General features: G+C 40.5%; 1 protein-coding gene across 8 annotated transcripts in view; it reads left to right on the top strand.

Moving 5' to 3' along the window:
• The window catches only part of AIG1 (androgen induced 1), a 218,631-nt gene that overhangs the window by 175,838 nt on the left and 14,797 nt on the right, over nucleotides 1-27,996 (top strand). For 5 of the 8 annotated variants that reach the window (XM_074333656.2, XM_074333664.2, XM_074333657.2 and 2 more), the window contains one exon: nucleotides 2,790-2,905. The exons of the other annotated variants lie outside the window; for them this stretch is intronic. In XM_074333656.2, coding sequence (XP_074189757.1) covers nucleotides 2,790-2,905 — 116 coding nt within the window. The remainder of the gene's footprint in view (nucleotides 1-2,789; nucleotides 2,906-27,996) is intronic. 8 annotated transcript variants of the gene reach the window in all.

Below are 27,996 nucleotides of genomic sequence, written 5' to 3'. Positions count from 1 at the left end.
GTTACCCCTATATAAAAAATCTTATCCTGAGATTTGCCGCTGGCCAAACTGGCACAGACACAGCTAGCCAAAAATATATCTTTTGTCATTGGTTATGTCGCTGATGCAACAGCTAGCTCCTTTTTAGTGGTGATAGTGCCAATGATGAAGTAATCTAGAAAGGTCTTCATTTCTCAAGATTTTCTGCCTGGCATCATTATGCCAACCCTTCCAGGTATGACATCTGATAATCAGGAACTAAGCTAGGTAAAAATAATAACTGGATAACTGAAAATAGATTCATTATTTGAATTTATATAACTTTACAGAAAAATGGATGATTTTCTACTCAGTTTGGAGCAATGAATGAAGAGGAAGAGTTTAAACATTTTTAAATAATACATAACAAGTCAAAAATAATATCATTGTCATCCTGTAACACACACTGTCCATCAGAGGCAGCATTATCGTTAGTGTAAACACTTGATTTGCATGGATCTTTCTACTCTAAGGTTTGATAAGACTGGGCCTTATTTTTTTTTTAATTTTATTAGTTTCAGGTGCACAAGACAAAGCAATACTTAGACGTTTATTCATTTATATCCCTCACACTGTGTGAACACCCCTGCCCCCATCCACTATCCCTCTGACATCGCACAGAGCCATTACATTTCCACTGTGTCTATTCCTAATGCTGTACTCCGCTTCCTGTAACCATATACATACATATATATACATACATACATATATATATATATATATATATATATATATATATATATATATATATATATAAAATTATAGTTGGCATTCATTATTGTTCAGCTTCAGCTTCAGGTGTACAGTGCAGAGATCAGGCATCTACATCATCCCTGAGGTGGTCTCCCAAATGGGACACGTGTCCATCGGATACCCTACAAAATCTTTACATTATTGATTACGTTCCCCAAATTAATTTTCAAAACCCCGTGGCCATCTTGTGGTTACCGACTGTTTTCTAAACCCCTCAACTTCCCCCTTACCCCCACCCCCCCGCCCATCTAGCAACCCTCAGTGTTTTCTCTATATAAGACTGGGCCTTATTGCTAGCTGTGTATTTGGATTTTACATGAACATACCATTGTAACGCTATTGTTAACAGCTGAAATTTTTGGTGAAATTCCAGGCCAATGTCATCTGAGGTGACTAGATTATAATGAAAGAAACAATAAAATAGATCTTTAAAATACATACTGTCTCTGTATTCATACACAAGTACATTTATCATGGTTCCCTTCAGAGCTAATTATATGGTTTTAAAACAATAATAAAGAAGCAAAGTATAAAGAAATATAAAGCTACCCAACTGTGGAATCACCCACCTGACATTCTGGGAATACCGTACTCTAATTATTAATATATTGGCAGTCAGAACGGTTATGTGGAGGAGAATGTTTAAGGCAAAAGAAAAAAAAAAGTCTTCCATTGTCTTAATATTTCTTGCAAAATCCTGTCCTTCCATTTTTCTGTGAATATAAACAATAAGTTGCTCCAAAGATGTTCACCTTGATCTCCCCACCAAGTCTTTTCCTGCCAAGGCCTACCTGCCACCTGGTTCCATTTTGCTACAATACTTATTAGAGTTGGAAAATCATAACATTCAATTTCCTGCCTTTTCCTTGAATGTGCAAACAATACAGCAAGAACAGAACAAAGATTCTTTCATAGCCATTAAGGAGGTACTAAGTAGAATTCAAACTCGCTGATGGTTCACTTCTCAGTTCTGCCATCATCTTACTCGTGGGGAACTCTCCAAAGTTAGAAGGAAAATCTACATCCTGACCCAGTTTGACGTCAAAAGCTCTTTGTCCCCTCTATCTGTCCACCAAATTCCAATACCAAAAGTACTTGACTTTCCTTTCTTCCTATCATATGGAAAAGATAAATTTCATCCCCAACCTGGCCCACTGAACTGAGTAGTATCTACAGTGGCTACGGGGCAGAAAAACAAACGGCAACGTTCCATGCAGCTTCTTTAGAGCCTATCTTCAAACATCATATCTAAATCCATGTCCAAGTGGTACTAACTGGTACATTTTTTTCTGAAAGCTAATTTGGCATTATTCCTAACCTGCTGCTGGTACAAACCTCATTTGGCGTTATGTATCAACTACCTTAAAATCTTCATAGCATTTCACTATAAGACTATAATTTAATGTTCAGACATTCAGTCAAAGACTTCTACAAAAGATATTTAGTATGACATTTTTAATAAATGAAAAAATGAAAATCTTTTGCTACTTAATGTCCAAGAACAGGAATTGGTTAAATAAATTTTGGTACAACCATAAACTGGAATTTTAAGCAGCTGGAGTCAGGTATTCTAGAAGGATTTCTAAAGTGGCATATCAAAAATTCTCATGCTACAATCCAAAACAAAATTGCATGCACAGTGTACTCTTAACTATATATAAATAATGTGAACCGGGGGGTGGGGTAGGGGAGACATACACCAAAATATTAACAGTGGTTATTTTTATTCCTTTCTTATATTCCAATTTTCTTCCTATACATCTTTCTATATTATAGAAATTTCCAGTAACAGGCATAAATAAAATTTCAAAATTTAGATACCGCAGAAAAATACCAATGGAGCAATTGATGCACTCCGTGTTTTCATGTCCAGTCTACCTCTTAGATGAGCCATACACTGCTCTCTGCTGTGTCGCTTTTGCTAGGAACTTACACTATCCGTTCTCCTACTGGAGACCAAACAACTACTGAGCGGCGATGATAAGAATCTGTGTCACCTGGTCTCTGTTCTTTTTCAGCACACAACCGTTTTGCCCTTTATATTGATCGAGATGAGGACATCACACCATGCGTATCCCAGCAGGAGCAGCGGACTCGCCGCCATATGTACCTTCTCTGTTGGCTATATATTATGGTAAGGCCAGTGCCTGCTGGGCTTTCGTATTGTATTATATTGTGCACTGCTAAATTTGGGCACATATTTCATTATGGATATAATCACTAACAGATTCACACTGCGTGCCTCGTTTGGTCCAGGACCTGGGCTTTGTCTCATTTCCCCAGATGCTTATATTTTTAGAAAGTATATGCCAAACCTCACACAACAGGAATTTGTTGAACAATCCCATGTAAGCAGTGCTTCTTCCAAGGCTACATTTTTCAACTCTTTTTCAAACTAAATGTTTTTCTTGGACTCCACTGTTATTGCTTGAGGCCCTTTTTGCTGGGGATTTTTTGTTGTTGCTTTTGTTGGGGGGTGGGGGAGTTGCCGCAAATGCAAATGAGGACAGAAGAAATGACCTTTTAGAGAAGTGACTCTAAGCTTCATAGGAAATAGTGAAAATGTGCATTTGCCTGAGTCCATTTAAAACCTATTCCAGAATTAGCTATTACATACTCGTATAGCATACATTTAATGGTTTTGTCTTTGTAAATTGGCATAAATAAATCACAGGAAATCTCCAATTGGTCTATTGGTCTAAGTCCCAAGTGGGAGAAGCCAAATTTATCTGATAACAGTTTTTGCCTGATGAATTTATTTCACATTAATTTCAGTTCTTAACATGTTTTAATGTTTCGAAATTATTTATCTTAAAATAGAGAATTTCTTATTTCTCTTTATAATTCCAAGTCCTCTTTGCTATATTAACATATGCAGAAGAGATTCTTCCCACCAGGATTTCTGCCTTTTAGGACTCTTATTCTGAGTTCTGGGTCCATCCTCTCCTTTAAAAGGCTTGAAGAACTGAATAACATTCTTCCAAATACCCAGAACTGTGCTTAATTGCACCAAAATCCTGGAGTGCTTTGGGAGACCCAGTCTCCATGGAGCATTTTGCTCCAGCCAGACCAGAAATATAAAATAAACATCAGTCCAGTATTTCACATATTTTGCATGAATGATCATATAATGCCCCAGTTCAACAGAAAGGGAATTTGCTTCTAGAAGTCACACCCTATTACTGTATCTAAGGGGATATCCAGACTACAGACCCTAGAACAAACATGCAGTAATGTGCATTCTGTCTGCCACTTCGTGGACTAGTCAGGGACCATTCATGAGGACTGGGGAATATTTGTTTTCCTAGTCACTGTCTAGGTGTTTTTTCCACCCAAAACATTAAGTATTAACTTTCTCTGATAGAAAAGGTCCAAATGATCAAGGCTCACACAGGAAGTGTGACTGTGAAATTATTTCTTAAAAATGAATGTATATGCTTTTACATGTGAAGTTGGTATTCGAATGACTCCTCTCTGAGAAGAGTCGTGTGGGGAAGCTACACACTTATTCCAAGGATGCCATAGTGTTCACAACATACCTGGAACTGCCTATAGCATTAGTTTAAGCATCAAGTGCCCGTTTCCCCTCCCTCCAAAAATACAGTCTCTTTACTTTGCACTCATATTTGCTTACCTGTGGGAAGGGGATGTTTTTACTCTGGGACCTCTGGGTGTATTCCTGTGAATTCATTTATGTGCCACTAAATTATTTGAATCTTGCAGAGCCTGAGAGGTTTCAGGAACTATGCACTTTCCAATGGCTTTGCTTCCATTGTGGGTGCAATCAGTCCACGTTCCAAAGGGACACGTGGGAAATACCACATAGTCTTCATTATAGACCCCCAAGATCCCTCATTAAAATGAAGCATTCCTCACCCTCTTCATGCCAAATGAGGCTTGCCAGCTCTGCATGCTCCTTAAGCAAACCCGTACTTGTTTGGACACGTCTTTGCATTAACTAGTGAATTCTCGAAGATGTGTTCTGAGAAAGCTTTCAAAATAGCCTTTCCCTTTTGTGTTCTGCCCTAGACATTCATAACTATGCCAACACCTAAACAATGTCCCTCACATCATGTCATATTATATAAATCCAAGGGTTTTCATTGTTATCAAGAAGGTACTGGCTTTGGCTCCCTTTCAAACTATCTCAGGGCCAACGTACCAGTGACACAACAGCAGAAGGTTCAGGATGTAAAATCTTTTGATAGCATACCAGGGTTGTGATGGGGCATTCCAGAACATCATGCCTCATGAGGAAGAAAGCATTCCTCTTATCACGTGCTAGTTATAAAATAAATAGATCTCCCGTCCAATTTTCTGTATGGTTGAGCTGAATCTATACCTCCAAGGCTACTAGCCAGGCTGACTATCAACTTTGCCCTGATTATTCTAGCTTGCTCTCTCCATTCTTGCAAGACTCCCTTCCTGTCTGAATTTCTTCTCTTCCTGGATTGGGATAGCGAGAGCCATGAAAGAAAGGAATGCCGGAACTTTCCCTCATGGACTAGAGCCCCTTGAACTCCCCCCCTCAGTGGCTCCATTTCCCAGCCCCTATTTCAGTCCTACCCAACTTTGGCATCTTGAAGTCATCCCAGACTCCTCTCACGGCCACTTCCACCTCCTCACATGTCTCTTTCTACTTGCCTAGGTGTCTGGGGCACAACATCTCCTTGTCTACTTATGGTGAGCTCTTAACTCCTTTCCTGCATAACTCCATCATCACTCCCCTACACATTTCTCTGCACCCTATTTGTGGGAATTTCCCTAATAAATGAGATGCTCCATCCTATGCAGGACACAACACAGAGGTCTTCTTGGTTTCTAAGGCAACAGCAATTACCAAGAATTGTAATAAATACCATTCTTTTGAGTGCTGTGCCAGTGCTTTTCAAATAGTATAATATTTCCTTCCCAAACAGCCCTGTGAGATAGGCCTTGTCTGGCCCGTTTTACAAATAAGGAAACTAAAGCTTAGAGAGATTATATGACTTACCCAAGGAAAAGCCGTTTTGTTATTGTTATTGTTGCTGTTGTTGTTGCCCTGGTTTGTGGCTGCAAACTCTGTACATTTGACCAGACTCTCTACTGCCTCTTACTGTGGACAGAGTAACTCTGCAGGTGAACAGATGGAGTTTTTAGTTGTATTTTTGTTTTGAAGCATCAGAAGCAGCCATGTCTTGTCATTAAGGACACCTCTGGGTATGAATTCTGACTCCTCCACTTAACTTTTCTGGGCTTCAACTTACTCAGGTGTAATAGAGGGAGAGTAGTAGGTACCTCACGGGGAAGTTGTAAGGACTCAGGTACTGTATGCAGAGCCCGTAAAACAATGCCTGGCACACAGTAAAGTTTCTATCTTCACTACTGTCGTTGTTATTATTATTTCCATATTTGCTGTAACATAGAGTGTCTATTTTACTACAAGGGTTTGAGAATTTTAGTTCAGTGTCCTACATCCTTTCTCTTTCTTTAACTCATTCTCACTCACTCATACACTCTTCACTTCAAAAATCAGAACAACCCTCAAGGATATAAAATACCACTTTTGTTTGTTTTTTAAGTTTAAAATTAGGACCATCCGATAATCTCGATGGGGGCGGTGTTGGGTTGGATAAAACAGAGAGCTTTAAGATCATGGGATGCTGACTGCTGTCACCCTCAAGTTGACAGATTCTGCAAAAGACGTCCTCACTCCATCTGGTGCAGGAATCCTGGTGGCCAGTCAGTTCCTTGGCTGTGCCGTCCCTGGCACCTAGTGTCCTGTCTCCCTGCCATGCTGCTGCTGCTCACTGCTCTGCTTCTCAATCTATAGGCCATAAGGAGGAAACCACTCCAGATGGGAAATGTACATGCCCAAGGCTTCAACAGTGAGTCTCCTCTGTCCTGGGGATGCTTCTTCCAGCCCCTGGACTTCCCCCTCCCTCAGTGGTTCTCATTCAATCAGAGCCCACAGGAGATCGCAGGGGCCATGCATAATACATGCTGACCACTAAATGGAAGGTCAGGAGCCAGGCAGCATTAGGGAAGGGCAGAAAGGGGTCCTGGAAACTTCTTCTTATGGATAAATAGCCCTTGTCGCTGCAATGAGCTTATTTAAAGCGAAACAGAGATTTCTATCGTCTCAGAGCCCTAATGATTTTTCTACAATTCCATATTCCAAATCTTATTACCCCAAATGTGTCCATTGTATAACTTCCCAACCCAGAAAATAACACAAAGTAAAATCAAGATGAAGAATGAGCTTTCTTTCATGATATATAATCCTAAATTGTCCCAAATCAGAATTCTGTTTTCCACTAAACTTGATTATCCCTCACTTGTGCAATTGCAGATTTTTTTTCTAGTTGAAACGTTTCTGTATTTCCTCAAGTTCCTGCTGGAAACATACTCATGCATTATTTTTTAAAACAGAGAAAACGTTCTTAAAAATAAAAGTAAAAGGGTACTCAAATTAAAAAGTCTTCAAAAGAAATTTTAACCATGAACAAGTAAAATTTCTAGCATAAAATTTATACCCTCTTTACTGAGAAAAATAAATTTTAGGCCACATTCCAAAAAAACAAACAAAAAAACTAATTGGATGCTTCTTCACCAGTTAAACAAATCTGGGCAACATGCAGTTATCCTTTGACCAGCTTGTGACGTTTTCTTCTGTTCAACTTGAGCCTGTCACTCCACCATAACTGCCTACCCTGATGACTTTTACATCTGTAATAGTGTGTGAAGGTTTTCCTGACTTCTTGGCATCGGAGAACTGGCACCAAGATGAAAGAATAAGGTGATAAGTACACATTCTGAAAAGAGATACCTTTCTTAGGGCTTATAAGAAACAGCCCAGAGACTCCGCTCCCTTACCCATCACCAAAGCCATCCACACTCTTCGTGGCTCCCGTCTTCCCCGCCTGCCCTGCCTTCCTTCCTCAACCTGGCTGGGGAAGAGGGAGAGGGTCTTTGCATCCTCAGTTTGAGGTCTAAGGGAGCCATTGGGGAAGGAAGTGCCTCCATACGCAACCAAAGCCAATTGTATGAGGCTCCAAGAGAATCCCTGGTAAATATCAGGGGGGAGACAGGAATCTAATTTAAGAAGCAGACATGTTAACCTTTCTGTACCTCCTACATGAGTAAGGAAACGAGCATTGGAAGGATATGGCAGGATGGAGGGAGGGACGAGCTGCAGTGCAGCCTAGATCCCCTCATATTCACCAGTGATGGATGTTTCCTGTTGATCTGGTTGGACATTGAGGGACATCACTGGGCTTGCGCTGTCCTGATGGGCCTTCCCACCCAGGAAGGCCAGCCCCTGGGCAAGGGTTTCCCAGCAATGAGAAATTGGAGTGTACTGCCGTGAGCGGGAGTCAGGGAGTGCTGCAGAGGTCAAGCTGGAGCCAGCCCATCTCCCAGGTATGGAACCTCTGCAGTAGAGAAGCACTTCAGAGACCCCTACAAACCTCACACATAGGGATCCCATGCAAACATGAGCATCTGAATGTCAGCCTCACAGCATTTATCAGTGGAAAGTTGGTATTAACCAGACAGATGGGTACAACCACTTGCACAGCCACAGGCAATGAAGCCAGGAAATGTTCATTCTTCTCCCACTTCCCGTCCCAGGTCCCCAGACCAGGCTATGCCCTCTCCTTCTACTTCAAATTCCTGGAGAAAGGAGCAGAATGAAAATGCACAGCCCGCTCCCTCTCGAGGCACCAGCAATAATCCTGGTGTGTTTAAGGAAAGCAGACCAGGGTGTTGGAGCAGAGTGCGGGGGAGAGTGAACAGAGATGCCTGAGATAGAAGGGAGATCATGTAGGGCCTCAGACGCCATTGTAAGGACTGTGTCCTTAATTCAGAACGAAACTGGAGGGTTCTGAACAGAGAGTTGGCATGATCCAAGGTGTTTTTAGAGGATCTAAAACTTGGCTACTGTGTTGAGAATGGATGGAGGGCAAGGATGGAGCAGGAGAACAGGAAAGAAGCTGTAGACGTGATCCTGGGGGCAGATAACATGGCTCAGACCAAGGTGGTAGAAATGGCAGTGTGAGAAACAGTAGGATTCTGGATATATTTTGAAGATAGTGTCAACAGGATTTCCTGTTTAATTTAGACCTAATCTAAATTAAATTCTGGACTCATCCCCTTTAATATTTCTTTAACTTGATAGGCAGAATAATGGTCCCCAAAGATGTCCATGTCCTAATCCCCAGAATGTGTGAATATGTCACCTCAGATTAAAAAAGGGACTTCACAGATGGGAGTACATGAAAGACCCTGAGATGAGGAGGTTAGCCTGCGTTATCCAGGTAGGCCCAGTCTAGTCACCTGGTTCTCCAAAGGGAGACCCTTTCCCGGCTGTGGTTAGAGAGAGACATGACTGCGGGAGGGCAGTCAGAGTGTGATGTGATGTGACAAGTACTCAAACAACCATTGCTGAGTTTGAAGATGGAGGAAAGGCCATGAGCCAAGGAATGGGGGCTGCCTGGAGCAGCTGGAGAAGTCAAGGAAATGGATTCTCCTCTAGAACCTCCAGAAAGGACCATAGCCCTGCCGACACCTGGATTTTAGCCCCCAAGACCTGTGTTAGATTTCTCATTTGTAGAATTGTAAGATAAATTGGTGGTGTTTTAAGCTACAGAGTTTGTGGTAATGTGTTATCGCAGCAATAGAAAGTGTATATACACTTGGGTAAGTCACTTATTCTCTCTACGGGCCTCAGTTTCCCCATCTGAGAAAAATGAGGGCGATGATACTTTAGAACCAGAAAATGAGTATAAAATGCCTGCCACATAATTGCCACTCAGCGTAGTAGCCATTGTTATTCTGTTTATGTGTTAAGAATACTCAGCCCTAAAGTAGCCTAAACTCAGCCCCTTTCTGCCTGTTTCTTCCCTCATGAACCTGCTACGCCTACTTTGGGAGGTAGGGGTTCAGATCCCTGAAGTCAGGCAGTCCTTGTTCAGTTCCCCTTTTCCTAGGGATTTAGAGCAGATTACTTATCCTCTCTTAGCCTCATTTTTACCACCTTTAAAATGGGAGCTGATGCCTGCCTCATAGAATTGCTGTGAAGATGAGTGAGCGCATGAGATGCTCAGGAAATGACAGCATGTTTCCTTCCTCCTGGGTGACCAAAATGCTGAATGTCTGAAGAGTCTCTGAGAAAGGCCCATTTCTTCCTCTGTCCCTGCCCCACCACCCTTATTTTCATTTTATCTTCTTCTCTTCTTGGGGATTTTGGTCCTGCTCCGGGGAGTTAGTGTCTCCTTACAACCTATTAAGAATGCTGAAGAGTTTTCTGAAATTTTCTTATGGTTTATGTTTTAAACTATTTCCCGAGCTCTGCTTTTCCCCTGAGAATTGAGAATGTCATTGCTTTCCCACTATTTTAATCAGCTTGTTTTTCACAAATACTTTGTTGGGAGTAGGTTACTGTTTACTCATCTTTTGAGGTGGTGATGTCACTGTAGACAATGGAGGGCTTGAAGGCTGAGAGTGCGGTCTGCACAGAGCACCTCAGAGTGTCCACTTGAGTGTTGATTAAATTAGTTTCTTAGATCTGTATCCAGACGGAAAAGGCTTATGTGCATAATTTATGTCAGTTCCCTGTATGTATTATCCTGAGTTTCGTCTTCTGTCCCCAATAGCTGGTTCTCAGACATTCTGGGAGTACATAAAGAACTAGAATCTTAATGTTAATAAGCATACTCCCCCCCAAAAAAATCATTTTATATGTGGCTATGACCCTTCCTACCCTACTCCACATCCCTACCCTACATCCATACCAACACGACCACGTCTTTTCCATCTAGCCTTCTGGCATCACCAATTTGATGCCACTTGTGGCCTTGATGTTGCCTGGCAATTTTACTTTGTATTTCTCCTGCCAACTCTGACTGCTCCCTTCCACCTCTATCTCACTCTCCCAGGCCTTTCTCAGCAGACGACCTGACCTTTTATTTCACAGAGAATATGAAAGATTTTAAACAGGAACTCTTTCGATTCCTTCCTGCAAACGTCCTTTCTGTGCGCCCCCTCTCCTGGCCTCTGTGACAGTAGGTGAAGGATTTTTACACCTTCCAACAGGTAATGCTGCCCTCTGTGCTCTGGCTCCACCCACTCCCCGCTCTTCATCCATCAGCCATCACTTCATTCGCCTGTAACTTCAGTCTCATTAGCAGATCCTTCCAATCAATATTTGAACACACTCTAGTCCTAGTCTCCACCTTAAAAACAAACAAAAAAAATTACTCTTCTGGGTCCTCCCCCCTTTTACATGTTGCTACTGCACTATCTCCCTACTTACAGCTGAGTTTCTCCAAAGAGTTGTCTATACTGTCTCTACTCTGATTTACATACGTAAGAGACAAGGCAATGTGGCTGTGAAGAGAATAGGTGCATGAGCCAGAGCCTGAGCCTGGATTCGGCTTCTGCTGTATGACTTTGCACAAGTCACTTAACCTCTCTGTGCCTTCATTTCCTCATCTGTAGAAGGGCATAATTAGAGTACCTACCTCGTAACGTTAATGTAATGGCTAAGTAATTGGTGTATGTAAAGCACATAGAACAATACCTAGCCCAGAGTGTGTACTGTTGTTATTAACCCACTCCACTGTGGCTTAATCTTCATTATTTTAACAAAACCTTCGCTAATGTCACGAGAGACTTCTGTTTTGCTGAATTCATTGAATGCTTCATAGACCTCTTCTCAACTGACATTTTAGCAGTTTCGGTACTAAACCGTGCCGCCACTCCGGACTCTCTCTCTTCCCAGACTTAGATGTCATAACAATATCTCCGTTTTCCTCCCAGTTCTCAAAACGATCTCTCTCAGCATCATTTCTTGGTTCTTCCCACTCTACCCAAACCTCAGTGTTGGAGTTTTTTGGAGCTCAGGCCTAGGTCTTCTTCATTTTTTTATGTATTAATTTTTAAATATTCTGTGGTAAGAATATTTGAGATCTAACCTCTTAACGGAGGCCCTGTTGTTTTACCACCTACTCTCCCTAGGTAAACCCATTCCTTCCGTGTTTACAACGGCCTCCATCCCAAGTCTCCAGCTCAGAGCTCTCTCCTGATACCTGCTCACACGCCTCTCACACTGAGCAATTGCAAAGCAAAATCATGCAGTACCTGCTTTCCCAAGCTGACCTTCAAACCTGTATCCCTTGGCATTGCCACCCACCTAGTTGTTCATGCCAGAAATCTATGAGACCTCCTCACCCCATCTCTCTTGGGCCCACTACGGACAGTTGATCATCAACTTCTAGCTCCTATGCTTCCAAAGTACTTTAGAATTTTTACACATTGCTCCCTCTTCACTGCCAATGCCATGGTCCCAGCATCAAATTCAGTTCTCTGTCCTGAACCACTGCATAGAACTGGCATTCCCCCACAGCTAGAACCCCTGTCTGCCCACAAGATTCTCAGGTGATCTTCCAAAAACACATATGATCATGCCACTCCCTTGCTCAGAGAATATGGATGATTTCCCATGGATTCTAGGAATAAAGTCCAATCTTCCTTTACATGCTTATGGGGGTCCGCATTCCCTGGCCACGCCGACCTCTCTAGCGTCCTCCCCTTCCACTTTGTTCACTAGCTCCAGCAACGGTGACCGTCTCTCTGATTGTCAAGAGCAATATGTTCCTTCCAACATCCAAGCTTTCACCTTCCCATACCGCCTCTCCACCCCACCTCTTTCCCCGTGATGTCTCCCACAATTATTAATTCCAAATCCTACTCATCCTTCAGGTCTCAGCTTAAAGCTTTCTCAGGGAGGCCTTCTCTGATTTCCAAGACTTGGTTTAGCCTGTCTGTGGTACACTCCTGAAGTCTGCCACCCATGCTCCCTTCTCATGATCCAGAGCAAGAGAAAAAGGAGAGAAATGGAAATGAAAGAAAATAATGAACGCTTCTTGGTCTAAGGGTTAATACAAACACATTTTCTTCAGATATCACATCAATTAAAATGTCAGAGAAAATATTCTTAAGATAAAATGCTCAATAAAAAATTGTGACAGTATGTGAGTTTTAAAAGCAAGCAGATAAAGTAGGGGAAAAAGAATTATTTGTGTATATTCTTTTAGAATTCTTTTAGAAAAAGAATTTATACCTTACCCTTAGCTCAATAGTAACCATGTAAAGTGTTTACAATACTTCTACCATCCATTTCTCTAATATTGAATTTCAACTTTACTGTCTCTTCTCCCACCTGCCTGATTCATTTATTGCCCACTGAAGCTGACACCTGTAGGAGGAACCTCACAGATGCATTCCTTGCCAAAGTGACATCCTATATGGAAAATGACGCAGTTCAGGCAATAAAAACATTTCAAGTGGAGGAAAATCCATTTATCAGCCAAATGATAGCCTTCTGGTTGTCTTTGAGAGTCCGAGAGCATGTTGGAGGCTTGGAACATACTCTTTGGTGGCTACGTGGGAGGGATTATGTGAATATCTTTAAGGTGACTGAGTTCTGCCCAGTCTCACTTTCATCAGATAGTTTCCACAGCCTGCAATACCTGGGAGGAAAAGAGGCCTCAGACATTTGTCTTCCCCAGCACCCAGCAGTGCTGGGCTCCCAAGAGGCACAAAATAGAACTGAAAATAAACAATTCAGATGAGGAGATACCTGCATCAGATTAGAGCTTATTCCCTAAGAGTCAAAAGAAATTTACAGGCAAAAAGGACTTTCGTTTGAGAGAAAATGAAACTGGGAAGAGAAATGTGGTCTAAAATACACATGCAAAACTTTGACTTTATATATATTTCAGTAGATCCGTTTGCCTAATAATTTTTATACTGAGAGAAGGAACTGGCTTGATTATTGTTATCATAACATTTTAATTCTCCCATAATCTGAAAGACCTGGGTCTCTGTTGGCTCAGGACTAAGTTCGTTAACTCTCTGAAACAAGTATTTGTGGAGTCCCTACCATGTCTCAGGGACCAAGGTATCACGCTAGGTGCAGGGAATACACAGTGTATAAAGCTTCAGCTCTGGTGTCAAGGAGGTGGCAGTCTAGTTAGTGAAGGATCAGAAAAATAAAAAAGCAATTACCATACAGTTCATAAGGGTTACTTAATAGAAATGCAGGGGATTCGGAGAGCCCAGAGGAACATTTCCTAATCCAGAATTAGAGGGTCATGAGAGGCTTCCAGAAGTGACATAGAAGCTGGCCCCTAAGGATGAGTGAGATTAGCCACATGAAGGCTGGATAAGAATGTCCCAGGCAGAAAAAATACACAGGCTAGAGGCAAGAGAGAGAAAATCGAAGGCAGTCAAAGATCAGTGTACTTGAAGCCATGAACATTTTGCCCTCTTCTGGTCACTACAATCTACATTTGACCTCTACGCTCCTGGCCAGTGCTGCTTTTATCTTACCTCGCTACAGCACCCTATTTGAAGTGGTTTTTTGTTTGTTTGGTTGGTTGGTCAATTTGCCCATTTCCTGTGATGCCAGGCTCTCTCCAGCTTCTCCTTCTCAGCCTCCTTAGCAGACCCTTTCATCTACTGATTCCCCAACACACAAACCCTTAGTCAACTTTCTTACCCTGCCTCACACCCACTTTCCTTTTCTTGGCTAGAGAGTTTGTTTCAAAATGCAAATCTGGTCATGTCAATCCTCCTACTTAAAACTCTTCAATAGTACATTTTTCCCAGTTTGGGTTTTTTAGGGATTTTTTGGTTATTTTCTTTTTCTTGTTTTCTTTTTTTCTTGGTTGTACTTTTATTTTTCCTTATACCATGACATATCCTTGGGCTGTGATATTCTCACATGACAGTAGAAAAACAAGGCTGTGTAAGTCATCCTTAAAAGCTGAGAACCACGTACAAAAATCTTATGTAAATTAAGACAATGCATAAATTTGCAGGTACAAATACAAATCGTTTTGTGACGATGGTGAATAATTTAGCCCCGTGATATCCTGCTGGAAAAACATTGAATAAGAAAGAAAATGGGGTCCAAAGGCTTGGATTAGCTGTGTTTTCTAGCTCCGTGGGAAGACTGCAGGAAAGAAGTGACACTTCATTCAGAAATTCATGTCAGTCTCGAGAGGAACCCAGGAATTGTCATTAGTTCTCTGTGCAGATCTGATCAGTCCCCAGAGGAGTGAACAGCTCGTAAGAAATTGTCAGTCAGCCAAAGAGCATCACATTAGACCAAGTCCCGTCCATAAACACAATACTCTTACTCTCCCTTCGTCACACAAAATGCCCAAGTAAATGTACTAAACTTTAAATCAAAAGTATGTACAGAATTTTAGAAAATGTATTTTAAAAGAGGGTAACTTGATGACAATGTGAAATAGTGTTATTTGCCTGCCTATCAGACGAGGACAGGTGTCTTTTTAAAAAGGCACCTTCCAGGTACATGAGTCTAACCTAAGATGTAGACCTCTGCCAGGGCATACTTGCACTTGACTTGTATGGAAAGTTGAGTGTATCTGCCAGTAGTCCATGTAAAAGTATTTGCAACGGCCCATGGACTCCAACTCATCGGAGTCCCACTTGCTACCACATCTGCTGGAAGGGAGAGAGGGTAGCCAGACACTGTATTTGCACTCAAAGGAGTGGGCATCTTAATTTTCAGTGTGGTTGGTTCCATGGCGATGACATCTGCTTGTTCCAAAGTCAGTAACACCAGGATACCTGGTAATACTGCCAGAGCAGACGGTGCATGTTGTGTTGGCATATAGGTCCTTTCCAATATAAGCGTCACAACGTATGGTTGAATGGGAAGCATTCTCGTGCATGTCACGATTCCATGCCTAAGAGGGATGGCTGGAGAGAGCTTCAGGATCTAAGACCCTCTTATTGCCAGCGAGCCTCACCGACATGAGGACCTCAGTTCTCTTCTCCAGGGAGCACAGTTAGCAGCGATTGCTCCTGTTTGACATCCGTGATAGGGCAACACCACTTCTCCTTGACATCAAGTACAATTTCCTTCTCTGCTGTGAGAGTGAAGCAGTAACATCTTTTTTTCTCACAGTCTTTAGTTTAGTAATATTTTCCAAGTCTCAGCTAGCTAAGTCCAGAAATAGTATCACATGGAACCGATGTAACCCTCGTAGACAGGCATTGTGTGGGTGACACCCAAGTCTCTACACCCAGTGGTATATGACCAGAGGCATCCAGGGACAGCACAGCCAGAATAGAGAGAAGCATGTGTAACTGGGCTACTGAAGGTGTCAAACAGGACCTGTGACACGTGGCCTTGAGGAGCTTGACTACAGAGTATATGATATTTCTCAGGAGTAGTGTTACCATTGCAGAAGGTGTGATGTCTGATTCCCCAGCTCACCCAGGAGGAATAGAGCCACGTTCAATAGCATGGTGGATAGACCTGTCTTGTTCTGGCTTTATCATTCGTATGGTTCTCCTTCTGCCCTATATCTACTCTGACATCCGGTTGTCTTGGCCAATGAAAAACTAAGGGCAACCAGGCACAGTTTGATGTAGTCCCAACAGAGAAGCCTTTGTTCGTGCCTGTTGAGGAAACAGTGCTTTCCTGATTCTTCGTGATACTTTCATTTGCAGCGTACACATGGATGGAGAACTGGGAGTGAAGCAATGACAGCGTCTAGAGAGCTTTTCGTTGCTGGAACCCTTAAGTCTCCTCAAAGGCCCTACATGACCTCATCCCTGCCTACCTGTGCCACCTCATCCCTGTCCTTGCCCACTCACCCTCTACCCTTCAGCCACACTCAGCTTCTCCATCCATCAGACAAGCCACGCTCCTTCTTGCTTCAAAACATTTACACATGTTTTTCCCTCAGCTGACGCTCTATTCCCAACCCAACCCCTGAACCTACCAAACTCCTACCACACTTGGATTTTTACCTTAAACATCCCTTCTTTCCAGGAAACCTCCCAGGTTCAACAATCTAGTTTAAGTCTGTGCTGTCTCTTCCCAGTTGCTCATTTGGAATCAGATAATGCTTAACTGTCTGGCTTTCATTACAGATGGTAAAGTCTTGAGAGTGGGAGCAATCCCCACATCCTAGCAGAATGTGTGGCTCAAAGAATTTATTAAACACAGAAATGAATGAATGAGGAAAGGCAGTAAGCGAATGTTGAGGTTGGTGACCACAAGCTGAATGAATGATTAGCTCTTGACTTCTATTCTCTTCATGATGTGAAATGGTCCCAATGCAAGTAGGAAGGTGGGTGACATGAAAGGGACTTTTTGTTTGTTTTCTTTTTTAAAGGAGGAATTGTATAATAAACCCCAATTACCCATCACCTAGCTTGAATAATTATCAAAATATATTGCCAAACTCGTTCCACCTACACATCTACCTTACTGTTTTTTAATAGAGACATAACTTGTTTTTAGAATATTCACAAAGTTTTGCATCCATCACTACTAGTTCAGGAACATGGTTATTGCCCCAAGAAGAATCTCCACATGCTTTGTGCAGTCACTCCCCATTTCCCCCTCTCCCTAGCCCCTGGAAATGACTAATCTACTTTCTGTCTACTTGGATTTCCTATTTCGAGCATTTCATATAAATGGAATCCTATACTATGTGGCCTTTTGTATTTGACTTCTTTCACTTAAAATGTTCTGAAAGTTTATCCATGTTGTAGCATGTATTAGTACTTCATTCTTTTTTATAGCCAAATACTATTTCATCATGTGACTTTACCACATTTTGTTTCTATTCATCAATTGATGGACATTTTTGGGTTTCCACTGGTTTGGCTACAGATGGATATGTGAAGTTATGAAGAATCCACATAGTTACAGGGAGAAAGAGTTAACAGGGAAATAGAAGGAATTTAGGCCACAGAGACGGCCTGGTCGAATTTGAAACCACAAAATAATGCTGCATGGTCATGTAATTTTATGGTATACAAAACCCATTGAAATGAGCTCTGCCTCTTCCCCAGAACTGCATACACTTGTTCTAGTCACCTTCTTGTAGTTCCATGAACCTACCTTCATCTCTGTCACCTCTGCCTTTGTAAAGTTCTCTGTGTAGGGACCATTCTCTTCCAGGCCTCATTCCACTTGCAGTCTGTCATTGAATTTCTGTTACTTCCTCCAGGAAACCATCTCTAACATTCTGGTTTCGTGTTCGGTGCCCCTTTCAAGTACTCCCATGGCATCCCCCAGTCACCTCATCATAGCGTTTACACCACTGCTTTGAAACCTCACGCTGGCACCACCACCCCCACCACCACCACTGGGCTGTAACCTTGTGGACACAAACCAATACGACATTCTCCATATTATCCCCAATGCCTGAAACTATAACAGGGGCTCAGCAAATTTCGACAGGAGAGAGGGTGGGAGGAAAGAATGAATGATGTGTGCATTCAAAACCATGAATCTGTGCGGGCCAAAGATGCTAAGGAGTAGGGCAGAATAGTAATGCTGATTCCATTCCATCACAATGGCACTTGCGATTCCTCAGAGATGAATTTTCACAACTTTCAAAATAAGTGAGAACTGGAGTGATTAATGTTTGTCAAAACACATTTATTTGTATTTCTGAACAAGTTTTCCATCAAAGTTGAAAATACATTTGGTGTTTCATTCCTGAATGAAGGCTTCTAGAGCAAAACCGGAAAGTGATAAGAAGCTATTCACTCAAGTGGACACAGGAACAGAATAGGATATTAGTCAAGATTTCAAAAATAATCTAGCATTAGACATAGTCTGTTAATTGACATTGGAGAAAGTGAAAATGTTTTCCAAAGAAAGAGAACCGCTAGTAATGTGTTCCCCCCATTACAGTCAATTTTGTTAGCTCAGTATTTTTGTTGTTGTTACCTATATTAAAATTTTGACTGTGTACACTTCTAAAAAAAAAATCACTAAATTATGGTAAATCAGGATTTTAATAGCATGTTGAGTTAATAGGGATATCGCCTGAACTTGACAAAATATATTCTTCTTTAAAATACCTAGCTATATAAAATACAGCTACATTTAAAACATCGTATGCTCTAGGTCTTTGAATGAATTTCCTTTGAGGAAGACACTGTACAGAGGAAGAAATATCTGACACAAATTAAGTAAGTTTGATCTATTGAAATGTAGCCGGCAATGATCCAGCTTTTTAGTTTGCTTTTAATAATTTATTTCTAAGCATATGCATCTTGAAACTATGTAGCTTGTTTTTACAAGAGACAAATAATGGGAAATGGCCTTAAGCTGACTCTTGCTTTGCAATCCAAAATATAACTTAACGCAAGGTCCCCTGTGCTTATCTAATAATGAGGTTGGACAAGAATAATGCTGCCTTGGTTTGCAATGTTCAAGGCATTTATTAAAGTTAATAATCAGTGCTCTTGCATAGAAGCTTTATGCCTAACGTTGATAGGCCCTCTGTTGTGTGGGGTTTGCTCGCATTCAACTAGCAAGGAGCTCACCACAAAGGCCATCAGGTAGGTTTCCATGGTAGCAGTTCTTTTGTTATTTCCATTTGTAACATAGTATCCAAATACTTACCCACTGTGTCACTGCTTAATGAAAAGAAATTGAATATTGGTAAGCCAGAATAGTCAGGAAGCTGGTCTTTGGGTGCAACACTAAGGGAGGGCATGCTCTCTACTCGGATTTTCTTTCAAGCAGCTTTCCAGCTAGCCTGACTAGTGTCCCTTTGATCTTATTACATTATGTCCTATTAATGACCTTCAGTGGTCTCATATTATTGCTCTATGGACAAATGGAACTACACGATGAAAGAATTATTTCATCAGTGCTGAATCTTATAAAAGACTTATTTGTGATCATACACTAGTAAGAGTTCAGTGTAAAACCATGGAAGGAAAAACAATCAACTTTTCAAGATATAAGGTTAACACTGAGGAAGGAAAATAGTTTTGGATTTTTGTTGTGTTCGTGTACATGTTCATTTTTCCTAGTGACTCAACACCTGGATTTGCTCATTGTCTGTGTTGTCTAAAGTAAATGTATTCTGGTAAGTGTCACTTCCCCTTGATTTTGAGTCGATTATTGGAGCCCTTTTAGCAGCAAAGGGGAGCTTTATTATGTAATCTGTCTTGTTCTAACAGAAATCACCAGAGAAGTCAACTGGTGCTCATTCAAATAAAGAGAATTGACTAAGACTGATCTTTCATTTAGTCCTGCCAAAGCAGTGTTTCTGCCACTTAGGAGATAATAAAAACTGTAACTCTTAATTTATTTTTCTCTTTCCTGTAAGCTAAGAGATGTGAAAACATTTAAGAACTGATAGGATTTTAATGCTTCAGTTTTAGCTACTTTAATTTATAACATTTTCACAGGGCATTGTATGGCTTTTCCTTGTAGTGTTAGACTTCATTTTAAATAGCCTAAATATGTATAATATACATGTAGGTATGTAAAATTTCTGCCATGTATGACACATGTTTTTAAATACTTTAAAAAGAAAAACTCAATGAGATGGAGAACAGGAATTAATAGGAAATTAGATATGAATTTGGCCAATGAGGCAGAAATGGAAAGGACCCAGTAATGAAATGGAAGAAATTTAAATTGAATCAAGGGTTGAAGGTTTCCAGTTTGAAGTTATTGGGAAGCAACCATTGACCTTTCCTGTGGGATGGATGATAAGGGGAAGATGGGCTTCCCCAGTGGACAGACAAGAATGAGATCAGAGTACAGGAGAGATTCAAGGTCAGCAGGACTAGAAACTGATGGAAACTTACCGATCAAGAAAAGGAGATGTAGTAAGAATTTTGAGTGGGGAGGCGTGAAGGCAGAGCCTCCAAAGCCAGGCCAGAGAAAGAGCTGGCCCGAGAGATTCCTGTATTGCTTCCAGAAACCTAACGGTGAACCAGACTATGCTTTTGGAAGAAGGAAGGCCTTCAATTGTTTCTGGAGTGTGCAAAACACCAGTTTTCCCATTTTCTAAATGAGCCAAAACAAAAATCAACATTTTAGCCTCCATTAAATGGATATAAATTTAAAATTGCCCTGCATTTTGAATGCAGTCACGAGCATTGAGGTGAAAATATTCTCTATTTTTTATTCTAAACCATCTTCTTTATGGTCTTACCTTCATTCTGATGTATTTGTACTACAAATATATACAGTGCTCACTCTGTATTATCTGTGCCAGCTGATAAAAGACTCAAAGATACATGAGACCAATGGTGAAAAGCCAAGAAAAAAACCTTGTGTTTCTGGCAAGGGGAGAGAAAAAGTAACCACTTTAAAATACACCCAGCACATTCTCAACAACAAAGTCCTTCTTGGAAGGGGACAAGACTTCATCAGAATCTTACAGACCTGTGGGAAGAGCAATTACCCATCTCTAGCCCCCTCTAGCCTTTCTTTCTCACAGTCCAGGGACACAGGCCTACTAAACGACTAAGATTTCACCCTATGGTTATAGAACGCATCCCCGTCCCACACCTACCACCACACTAACAGGGCTCTAGTATAATAGTGGATTACAACTGAGAGAACTGCAAGACTTTATTTAAGAAGGAATTCTTAGGGAAGCTCAAAGACAAAGGAGAGAGAAAAAGGACATTAAAGAAAACTGAAGCCTCTGGAAGTTATGGCTATAAAAAACATTAAACACAGCCTGAGTCCTTGTCAGAACGATACACTAAAGTTCTGTTTTCCTCGATTTCTAGTATCAGAGACATCATGTCTGACTTTCAAGAAAAATTAGAAAGCGTAATAATAGTAAAGAAAACATGGAGTCTGAAGAGACAAGGCAAGCATCAGAATAAGATACGGCCCAGATTTGGGAATTATCCAACAAGAATTTAAAATAATTATGGATAAAATGTTAAGGGCTCTCATGATAAAAGCGACAACATGCAAAAACAGGGGTATTATAATCAGAGAGTTGGAAACTAAGAAGAAATCAAAAAGGAAGGCTGCGAATAAAAAATACTAACAGAAATGAAGAACGCCTTTGATGAACTCATCAATAGACTGGACACAGCCAAAGACAGAATCAGTGAGCTTGACAATATTCAATAGAAACTTCTCAAACTGAAATGCAAGGGGGAAAAAAGAATGAAAAAAATGGGACAGAATATTCAATAACTGTGGAGCAAGTAATTACACAAAATTGGAATACCAAAAGGAGAAGAGACAACAGAGCAGAAGAAATACTTGAAGTAATAATGGCCAAGAATTTTCCAAGATTGGAGAAACCAAACCACAGATCCAGGAAGCTCAGAGAATTCCAAGCAGGATAAGTACCAAAACATCTATAAATGTCTTATTCAAGCTGCAGGAGACCAAAGACAAAAATCTTGAAAGAAGGTACAGCAGGGGATGGAAGTGAGGGAATACCATTTATTTATAGAAGAATGAGGATAGAATTTATAGCATACTTTTCATCAGAAACCACTGCAAGCAAGAGAAGAATAAATATTATATTTAAAGTGTTGAAAGAAAACAATCATCGCCCTGGAATTCCCTGTATCCAGCAAAATTATCCTTCAAAAATGAAGGAGAAATATTTCCTTAGACAAACAAAAACTGAGGGAATTTATTGTCTCCAGACTTGCCCTAGAAGAAATGTTAAAAGATGTCCAGGAAGAAGGAAAATCATAAAGGTGAGGAACTTTGATATACATAAGAAAGGAAGAACATAGAAAAAGGAATAAGTAAATGTGACATAAAAGCTTTATTTTTCTTATTCTTAATTGATTTATTAGAGAAGTGTTCAAAGTTACAATAATAACAATGTACTGGGTGATTATAGTATGTGGATAAGTGAAATGAATGAAAACGAAGTTATAAGGGATGGAAGGGGAAATTGGGAATATATTGATATTAGGTATCTGAACTACCTATGAATTGATATTTGAAAGTGGATTTTATTACGACTCTAGGGAAACACTAGAAAAAATTTGCAAAAAGAAGAATAATTGATATTTTAAGAGAAAAGAGAAAATAGGAGCATGTAAAATAATTTAAACCAGAGAAAAAATAAAAGAGGGGAAAGAAAAAACAAGTACAATGAATAGAAAATACAAACAGGGTAGTTACTAATCCAACTATATCAATAATCATTTTAAATGGGAATGGTCTAAATACAGCAATTAAAAGGTAGAGATTGTCACAGTGGATTAAAAAAAGAAACAATACCCAAACGTGAGTTGCCTACAAGAAACCCACTTTAAACTTGAAGACAGGTAGACTAAGAGTGACGGGATGGAAAAAGATATAACATGCTAATACTAATCAAAATAAAGTTGGGATAGCTAGATTTATTGCAAACATTTCAGACCAAACAAAATGGTGGGAAATTGGATATTTTTCCTTAAGATTGGGAACAAGGGAAGGATGTCACCTCTCACTAAAATTCCTATTCAGCATCATACAAGAAGTCTTAGCTAGTGCAATCAGACAAGAAAAGAAAGTAAAGGGTATGTATAGATTAAGAAGAAATAAGAAAACCGTCTTGGTTCACAGATGACGTAATTGTCTATACACACAGTCCCAAAAAATTAACAACAACGAAAAAAACTCCTGGAACTAATTAGCCACTGGATACAAGGTTAACATGTAAAAATCAATTGATTTGCTATATACTAGCAATGAACAATTGGTAACTGTAATTGAAAACTATACCATTAAGAATAGCACCCAAAAACTGAAATTCTCAGATATAAATCTAAAAATATATACAAGATCTACATGCAAAAGTTAAAACTCTGGCGCAAGAAGTAAATGACATATAAATGAGGGGAGCTATAGTCTGTATTCAGATTGGAAGACTCAAAATTGTTAAGATGTAAATTCTTACCAGCTCGATCTGTAGATTCAACACAAACCTAATCAAAATCCCAGAAGATTATTTTATGGATATTGACAAACTGATTCTAAAGAGCATGTTGAAAGGCAAAAGACCAAGAACAGCCAACACAGTATTGAAGAAGAAGGAGAAAATTGGAGAACTGACACTACCTGTCTTCAAGACTTACTATAAAGCCCCAGTAATCAAGACACTGTGGTCTTGGCAAAAGAATAAACGCAAAGATCAATGGAACAGAATCGAGAGCCCAGAAATAGATTCATATAAATACAGTCAACTGAGATTTAACAAAGGAGCAAAGGCAATTCAATGAAGAATGGATATCTTTCCAACAAATGGTGCTGCAACCATTGGAAGTCCATATTTAAAAAAAAAAAAAATGAATCTAGACACAAACCATACATTGTTCACAAAAATTAACTCAAAATTCATCCTAAACCTAAATGTAAAATTCAATACTATAAACTTCCAGAATAAAATAGAGGAATTTGGGTTTGGCAGAGTTTTTAGATACAATACCAAAAGCATAAGGAAATAAATAAATACTGAAAATGATTTAAGCCCCCGAAAATATGATATAAATGTATTTGGTGGATAAAAGATAGGAAAAAAAGAGAGGTGGGATTGTATCGTTTATATTAGGAAGCAAGAAGGTAATATCTAAAATTGATAAATCAAGAAACAGCAATATATGGCTTTTTTTTTTAAGAAATATAGATATAAAAGCTAAAAGAAATAGCTGAAATTGTTGAATGTGGCTTCCTCTGGAGAGGACAGGACAGGCATGGGAAAGAAACTAAGAGTTGCAGTTTGATGGGCCAGGGAGTTTCTGCATTTTTTTAATATAACCTTTCTAGAACCTTTGATGGTTTAATCCTGGTAAAAATTAAAATGAAGTTGAAAAACGAACACTACAACTCAACCTGAAAAAAATAATAATTGACTCTACCACTCCTCCCTTGCACTAGTAAGGGCGTAATACTAGGGTGTCATCTAATGTCTGTATCGCTGTTAGACTGGGGACCCTGTTACAAGGGCAGGGCCCATCTACTCCATATCCTACTTCATCCACATGCCTGACGCATTCTAAGCACTGATACAGGTTTGTCGAATGAAAAAAATAAAAGAAAGATTTAGTAGTTGTAGAAGCAGCACGCAGAGGACAAATAATGATACACAGACGGCCTCACTATAATTCAACGTGGGGCACTGCCACGAAGCAGGAACTCGAGAAATGTCTGGAAATTTTGCTGTTTATTGAAGAACGTTGATCATTAAAGAGAGAGAAAAATTAGTAGTAGTCCAATGAGGTCACACGATCAAGGAAGATTAATCATGGCGGGGGTAAACTAGAACATTGTTTGGAATCCTGAAAATAAGAATCTACTAGAAGGAGAAGCACAAACTGTGCTAAAGAGACACTACAGATCTTTTCTGCAAAATATGGCAAATTGTGATTCTCTGCTGTGGGATTTAAGATGTGTCTCCTCCCCTTTCAGAGCTAGCAGTTTAAACACATGGCTTTCTCACTACCGCAGCCAACCCTGACAATCACCAAGGCCATAAGAGTCCCTCGCTTCCTTCCAGAAAGAACACATGTTCCCTCCAATGTTCAATGTGTCAACTTGATGTTTGGCACCTCTATGCTTTGAGAAGGTCCAAATGATTAAAGTTAAGCAAAGCCGGTATGAATTTTGTTATGGGAAATTCAAACTGACTTCTCTCCAGGGAAACTTCACCATAAGACCAGGTAGGCTGTAGAAAGTGGGACTCAAAGGAAGTCAGTCATTTGAAACCAGTTTAGACATGTGCCAGGACATGTGTTGGGAGAAAATATTCTGCAGTAGATTATTGGCCTGCCTTTGTGGATAAATTAGTCTGATATTTATGATTGCGAATCAGGAAGAAAACACATTCCCTCATTACCTCATTACAGGAATTCAGGCTGGGAGGCACGCACAATTTGCCTCTTTCCCCAGGGATGGGTGGAGGGACTTGTAACCTTGAAAACATCTTTGTGTGTGAGAAGTACAGAAAAATATTATATATTTCTGCGGAAGGAACAGCAGTGGAAACGTCTTTTTGTTTGTATTGTTTGTTTGTTTGTTATCTAGCCTAAGCGGAAGGTGCTAAGAACTTTACATTATCTGATGACTACATCTCTAAGGTAGGCAGCTTATACCCCTTTACCAAAGTGGGAAACTGAGGCCCAAGATGTCAGATAATATCCATGGTAACCGACTGCTATGTGGATGAGCTGGGTATTGATCCAAAGTATAGTTGATACAGCTACACAGACAGGACCGGTTGCATGATTTGATGGGCCCAGTGCAAAATAAAATGTGGATCCCCTTGTTCAAAAATGATTACGAATTTGAGGACAGTGACAGCAGAGTACTAACCCAAGTGTGGGGCACCTCTGAGCAGAGGGCCTCACGTGACAGGACAGGATGCACACCCACAAAGCCAGCCCCGAGGTAGAGATAACATCCTGGGTTCTGTAAATTTAGGCTAACTCCAGTGAGAAAATTGGAGACTTTGATGAATCTTAAATTATGATTATACCTTAAAGATTACCTTGACGAATACTCCATTAAACCCCCAGTAAGTGAAGGATTATATAATTATATCTGTAACGCCTAAAATTATCTCTGTAATTGAGCTGGAGGATATTTTAACGCTGCTTCAGATGGAACCCCTCCATTTGGTATTTGCCTGTGAATGGATGCATTAATTTTCTAGCACTACCACACGCATCACCAAAGAGAACGTTTTGATCCCTGTGTCCAGAGCCCTGTTCCTATCTAGGCAGATGCCCTTTGTCATATTCCCCAGGACCTGCAGTTTTTTTACAGGGAACCTTGGCAGCACCTCTGCACCATGATCCCAAGAGCACACCATTGCATCCCCACTGCTGCTTGCCCCACGTGACACAATGCAGAGGCTCAAGAAATGTTTGTTGCATAAATGAGTGAGTACATGAACTCCAGAAAACTCCAACAGAATGCTAGATTTTCAAAAATGTAACAAGAACCAGTCTCCATGCAATCAATACGGAGGACGTGGTCCAAGGGGCCTTCAGGATGGCCCTAAACTGAGATGGTTAGATCTAAAGAGAGGGCCAGATCTAAAGTCAGCATTTGAGCCGAAAGTCCACACTGCCCTTGAGAAGTCCTTCAGAAGCATCCGGTTGGAGGTACCGTGAGAGACACACAGAGATCTACTGGGTAAGAAGCTGGTCCCTGACCTCACCCCACCCTGGGGCACATGCTCATTGCCCGTCAGGTAGTGTAGTACATTCCAGTAGGCTAAACGCATATGTGATGTGACCATTTCTTAAGAGGTAAGTCACCGCCTTCTCTGAAGGAAGTGTTTATTGCTTTACCCCTGCAGTGGCTTTCCTCCCCTCCAGTGAAGCTAAAATATACGATCCCTGAGTTTTATAAGAGACTCAGTCTGTGTTAAAACTTCACCACAACTGACTTATCTTACACCTTGCAACTTTTCTATATTTCACACATTCTCTATAATGAGCATGAATTACTTTTAGAGTCGGTGGGGGAAAAAAAGAAAAAATGTACACAGATTTTATACCTGTCATCATTTTGGGGTCTGAGCACAGCGAAAGCCACCCAGAGCTCCATTCCCATCCATCGAATCCTAGTCTTCAGAGCGCTAGAGGAGCCTGGCATACAGGCTAAGAGCTGCACTGCTGAGGTTCGCATCCCTGCTTCTCCACTTACTGAACCTCTGGGGCCTCAGTGTCATCTGTACAATGGCACCTCTATAACACCTTCCCCAAAGAGCTGCTCATAATAAACATTTAGCACAGTGCCTGTCGGTAAGAATTCAGTGCTGTTAGCTATTGGCTGTTACTGCGAATGGATCTGTGTCCTATGTGTCTTACAACCTAATAGTCTTGCTGCCAAATAGCCTAGCTCTTTATCAAAGTGTAAATAGTGAAATCAATTTTTAAACCCTATTTAAAATAAACTACTCTTAAGAACTGAAAGGTCATCAGTAGTAAGATAGGTATGTGTGTCGAACTGGGATAAATAAGGGTGACAGAGCCAGGAAAGGGAGAAACGGTATATCTCCTTCACTACAGCTCCTCAAGGGCTCCAAGCACCATTACAACTCAGGGTTTATGTGATAGGATGGAATTGGGCCATATGGCATAAAGAGCCACTGAGCTTGACAAAGTCAATTTTTCTTTACTTACTGCTTATCATTTATACCCATTCAACATCCAAGGTAGATTTGAATCATACTTATACCACTTGTAATCTGAAAAAGTCTTGCTTCCACTTTGTAGATGGAAAGTCAGGTTTCTAATTATTCTCAATTCTCAATGATACTATGCTAATAGATGTCTACTCTACCCTTGAACCACTTGTTCTTTGGCTTCGAGACACACTTTTCTGTCTTCCATGTCACCAGGCCACCATTTTTGGTGTCCTGTTTAGCCTCGTCCTCCTCAGACTATTCC

Source organism: Rhinolophus sinicus, chromosome 2 (assembly GCF_057876585.1).
Source record: "Rhinolophus sinicus isolate RSI-liver-muscle chromosome 2, RSI-T2T, whole genome shotgun sequence".
NCBI classification, from domain to species: domain Eukaryota; kingdom Metazoa; phylum Chordata; class Mammalia; order Chiroptera; family Rhinolophidae; genus Rhinolophus; species Rhinolophus sinicus.
The sequence above is the reverse complement of the archived record's forward strand: the minus strand, read 5'-3'. Positions and strand labels throughout refer to the sequence as shown.